Raw genomic sequence first — 5634 nt, 5'->3', positions numbered from 1 at the left:
CACAGTAATAACATTACAAGTGAAATGAGTCATTTAAGATTATTTCTTTCCAAACTAATGAATGTAGAAGTAGAAGTTAATTGTGTTTTCATGAACATGGAGGATAAGAATTGAATTGAAAAAAGCAAATGGCATGTGACAACAATTGTTTGACCAAATAATTTTCATTTGTTGATTCTAATGGGAAGGAAGATTCGCAGGAATAAAAAATCCAAATAGAGAAAATACTACTTTAATAGTCACCTCAGCCTCCAACACCAAACCATGCAATTGCTGCTCCAACATTATTACTCAACATTGTTTGTGACCTTTCATCTCTCTCTCTCTCTCTCTTTGGACTTTTATCAAATACTTACCTTGCAACCTGCAACCTGTAGCTGGCAACGAACTCCTCTTCGAATTCATGGTCAGTTTTTTTTTCTTTCTCATTAATATACCATTTCTATGTTGCTCCGCTCTTTCTGTTTTTACCATAGCTCTTCTGTTGCTTGCTCTCACTGTTTTTTTTGCATGGAAACTGCCTCCACTTTTTTTCCCTTTTGGTTTGACTTCACAGAGAAACTTTCGGTGTTGCTGAGTGTTTCTGTTTTCTGCCATGGATCCAAACCGCGTTAGGAACACCGATTACATAAACGCCTACGGATTCGGCGACTATGGTGGTGCTTTGCTTTCAGATTTCAACGATTGGGATCTACACAGACAATACAATCACCCTTTCGATTTAACTCCAAGTAATGCTTTTGATCGGTTTGACGCCGACACATTTGGCTTGCATGCACATGCGGTTTCGAATTCCGGAAGCTCGGAGCCGTTTGTTCCACCCTCTTCCGCGAGCCGTGTGGAAAAATCCATGCCGGGTTCAGCTTTTGGGGCTGTGGCTTCTATGCCGGATCCTTCCGTGGAAGACACGGACTTTTCTGAAACGGTGAGGTACATAAGCCAGATTTTGTTGGAAGAGAATTTTGAGGATAAGCCTTGCATGTGCTATAATCCTCTTAGCCTGCAAGATACTGAGAAATCGTTCTATGATGCCCTCAATCAAGAATTTCCCCTTTCCCCTAATGAGCACCCTCTTGATATTCATCAGAATCTGGAGAGTCCTGATGGTGTTAGTGCTGGAAGCTTCCCCACTGGTTCTTCTGGAGGTTGCAGCAATAGCAACAGCAGTAGCACTAGCACTAGCAGTAGTGAGAACCATTTAAGTTCTCATGACTTCAAGACCCTTTCTCCAGATACTCCTGTTTCCGGTGATAGTTCTTTGCAGTTTGATTCTCATTCGCATTTGATTTCGCATGTGCCTTCTCAGCTTCACCTTCCTCAACATGCTTTGACTAGTATTGGTGATGGGGTGTTTGATTTGGATCCTTCTGCAACGAAGCTCTTGGCTCAGAATATCTTTAGTAATGCTGACTCTATCTTGCAGTTCAAAAGAGGGTTGGAGGAAGCCAGTAAATTTCTTCCCCCTGGGCCAAGGCTTTCCACTGGCCTGGAGAGCAGTAGCATGCATGCAGAAGAGTCAAAGAGAAGGGTGGAGAAGGCTGCAGTGCCAGTGATGGTGGAGAATGATGCTAAGGAGAGATCAAACAGAGTTGTTGCTGGGCCATATCACATAGTTCCAGCAACAACAAAAGCTGCAAAAAATACAGCAGCGAGGAGTCTGGATGGGGTGAAGAGTAGGAAGCATCATGCTCGCCAGGGCGATGATGGTGAAGAAGAAAGATGCAACAAGCAATCTGCGGTTAGTGTTGAGGAAGAAAATGAAATATCTGAAATGTTTGACAAGGTGCTGCTTAGTGTTGAAAATGTCCCACTGTCTGCTGAACAGCAGGGTGGATTGGTTGTGGATACACAACTAATTGAACAACCACATTCATCCGAGGGAGGGAGGAGTCGATCCAAGAAAAAAGGCAGGAAGAAAGAAACTGTGGATTTGAGAACTCTTTTGGTTCTGTGTGCCCAAGCTGTGTCTGCCAATGACCAAAGGACTGCTAATGAACTACTAAAGCAGATCAGACAGCATTCCTTGCCCTTCGGCGATGCATATCAGAGGCTGGCTCGTTACTTTGCCGATGGCCTGGAGGCACGCATGGCTGGCACTGGCCCTGGAATTCATATATTCTATGCCTCTCTCAGCTACAAGAAGTTCAGTGCTGCTGATTTTCTCAAGGCCTACCAAGTTTTTATATCTGCTTGCCCTTTCAAGAAATTTGCACATTTCTTTTCAAATAAGATGATTTTGAACATAGCTGAAAAGGCAGAAACTCTTCATATTGTTGATTTCGGTATCCTGTATGGTTTCCAGTGGCCAATACTTATCAAATTTCTAGCCAAGAGAGATGGAGGGCCTCCCAAGCTGCGGATCACAGGAATTGAGTATCCCCAAGCTGGATTTCGTCCCACAGAAAGAATTGAGGAGAGTGGACGTCGTCTAGCTAAATATTGCAAGCTTTTCAATGTTCCCTTTGAGTACAAAGCCATAGCATCAAGACACTGGGAAACCATTCAGATTGAAGACCTTAACATCAAGGACAATGAGGTAGTTGCTGTGAACTGTCTGGTAAGGTTCAAGAATTTACTCGAGGAGACGGTTGAAGTGAACAGTCCTAGAAATGCAGTTTTGAATTTAATCAGGAGGATAAACCCAGCTATTTTTGCTCACACAGTCGTAAATGGTTCTTATAATGCCCCTTTCTTCCTCACACGCTTTCGGGAAGCACTGTTCCATTATTCTGCAATTTACGATATGTTTGATACTCTCATACCCCGAAACAATGCATGGAGGTCGATGCTTGAGAGAGAGTTTTTGGGTCGGGAGATCATGAATGTTGTAGCATGTGAAGGTCTAGAAAGGGTTGAGAGGCCTGAAACATACAAGCAGTGGCAGGCTAGGAATTCAAGAGCTGGTTTTAGGCAGCTACCACTGGATAAGGCGTTAATGTCCAAATTTAGGAGCAAGTTAAAGGAATGGTACCAACACCACAAAGATTTTGTTTTTGATGAAGACAACAACTGGATGCTTCAAGGTTGGAAGGGCCGGATTTTGTATGCCTCCTCCTGTTGGGTGCCAGCATGAGAATTATTCTTGTTTCAGAAACTCATGCTGGACTAGACGTATGATTCTATGAATCACTCCTAGTTCTTCCCCATGTTTTGTTTTGTTCGGTAGTTATTTGATTTATGTGATGTAATAATGATCGTAAGAAGCTTATTATGTTCTTCTATGGTTTTAAGTTCTGATATAACTATGCTTTGCTTGCTTAATCCTCAAGTGTTGTGATGAATATTCTTTCAAACGTTTCCACTGGTTCTTCTGCCGGAAACTTGTAGTGGACCTTCCCAGAATTGGACGAGATCCTACACTGCGAAGGAGGGAGTGTTAGTATAGGAATAGCTCTTAGCATGTTTGCTTGTATGTAGCAATCAAAATGCTCTTCAGGATTCTTTTTAACTCCCTAACCAACTTGTATTATAGTCATTTCGTATGTTATAAATACATTGGTGAAATGTTTTTGTAGGATATGTCTTGTTTTGTGATGTAAGCTACCTATGAGTTGTAAAGTTGTAATTAACTTGAAATGGATTATGGAAGATTTTCTGTTCTGAGATCGTTGTTCCTGTCTATGAAATTTCATTTTAGTGCAACTTCTATGAATATTTCTCATTTATGCGCAAAGTTTCTTAATGTCTGGTAATCGGTTCCTCTAGAAGAGAAGAAATGTCTATCTATTTGACTATTGTTTACAATATGAATTAAAATATTGATCGGATGCAATCATACAAATGGATATCAGGATTTAATGGTTTTGTTGGGAATATCGACATTCTAGAAGCAGAATCTTCTGGAATAAAAGTTTGTCTGATGAAGGGATATGATCATGCATGCTATTTGCTAGCCTGATTTTGCTACTTTTGTCTGTATTTCAATGGATAATATAGTTGTTGTAGCATTACTTGCTACTTGGATTGGATCATACATGAATAGTTGAGTCCACTAGACCTTGTATATCATTGATGTTATTGAAAAGTTTGAGAGAGAAATAGTTTTTGATATTCTCCAAGAGCAAGATTCCCTTCACCCTTTGCCGAAAGGCAAAAAATTGATGCACTTTCCTGTTCTGTAGTGATGAACTGATGATCTCTCCTAGAGAGTTCGTGATTCTTTCTATATTAAATTTAACATTTCATGTTTTGTTTTGTTTTGCTTTCTTAGTGGGTTGGTTTGGCAATGTTTCAAATACTTCAATTGTGTTGTTCTTTGTAATGTGTAGTGTAGGACACAGTTGTCCATGGGGGCACCCCTTTAATGACAAACAGTCAAATATCATGAAAAAGATTAATAATAATAAAAATAAGAACATTTTTGTGGTTAGAATATCCATCACATTATTTTCTCTTATGACTTACAGATGAATGAATTTTTTCCTTTGCTGAATAAATTAATATTAGTTATTTGTTATGACTCAGATAATATGCATTGGTTACCACTGGAGGCATGAGTAGTTTGACACTTAACTAATCAATTAATATTTAATTAACTGAGTGCATTTGGTGCGATCCATGTATATGATTGGTTATTGCAAAAGCCGCCATTCTCTACATCCAGTGATTTATGGCTTTGAAAAGTTTTACTTGTCATTTCATACAAGTTACAATCACATGTGTGCTTGAGTTTGGTATTCACAAAATTGAAAATTTTACTTTGAATTCAGAAATTTTTTAAATTATTTATTTTTATGGATATTATTCAGTATATTTGGGGTCAAGGTTGTAGTTTTGGTCCTATATAATTTGAATCACATGTTTATTTAGCTCTCATCATCCGTGTATGAAGACAGTGACCATTACTAACTCATCAGGTATGACTGATTATTATAATTAATTATATCATTATTACAGTAATGATCATCATACAAACCTAAGGTCCAGTAGCATATCTGAATTTCACTTGATATAATTAATTTTAGCTGGTTATTATTATAGTCAATTTTTGGCGGCAATTATTGGGATCCAAAATCAATTATTAGAGACCTTCAACCTTATTTCGAAAAGTTAATCAAAAGAAAAGTGGTTTGTAGCAATACCTCCCAGCTAGTCTAGAAAGTGCTTAATTCTTTAATTTAACAAATTAAATTTTCTTTGCTTTGTTACCCTAGTGGATTGGTTTGGCTCCCACACTTTATTAGTATGTTACTTTCTTCTGCCAAATGATTCACATAATTGATACTTTCACTGAGATATTTTTAGTAGTGTAGGTCATTTTGATCTCATGGGAGGCATGAATCTGATTTTTTTAGGGCAAACATTACTTTTAACTTTTAGATAGATGAATAAATATAAATATAAATAATTTTAATACATGGGAGAAATGTAAAATTGAGTGTAGCTATTAGAATAAAACTGATTTATTTTTACTCATAATTGAATAAAACTTTCATGTGTAAAAGTTAAAATTACATCCTAATAAATAACATGCATATAAACATTAAGAAGGAACCTCCAAAGATGATTGATTGGTCACTAAAATAGCCGCCATGCATCGTTTTGTCAAACAGTCAAACTTGATTTAGTCATCTTGTCATTTTATGATTTTTATTTTTTGTTTAAATCGAATCAAATACATAAATTTAATTATAA

The 5634-nt window shown here is 37.8% G+C and overlaps 1 protein-coding gene across 1 annotated transcript in view; it reads left to right on the top strand.

Annotated features, from left to right (window-relative positions):
* LOC107612146 overlaps positions 143-5634 on the top strand; it is a 15635-nt gene continuing 10143 nt past the window's right edge. Inside the window, 2 exon segments of the mRNA XM_016313968.2 lie at positions 143-406; positions 557-3084. Of these exon segments, the coding sequence (XP_016169454.1) occupies positions 596-3084 (2489 nt within the window). The 5' untranslated portion in view covers positions 143-406; positions 557-595.

The sequence above is a fragment of the Arachis ipaensis genome, chromosome B08 (genome assembly GCF_000816755.2).
Source record: "Arachis ipaensis cultivar K30076 chromosome B08, Araip1.1, whole genome shotgun sequence".
Taxonomy (NCBI): Eukaryota; Viridiplantae; Streptophyta; class Magnoliopsida; order Fabales; family Fabaceae; genus Arachis; species Arachis ipaensis.
This window is presented reverse-complemented; position numbering and strand designations above follow the sequence as displayed.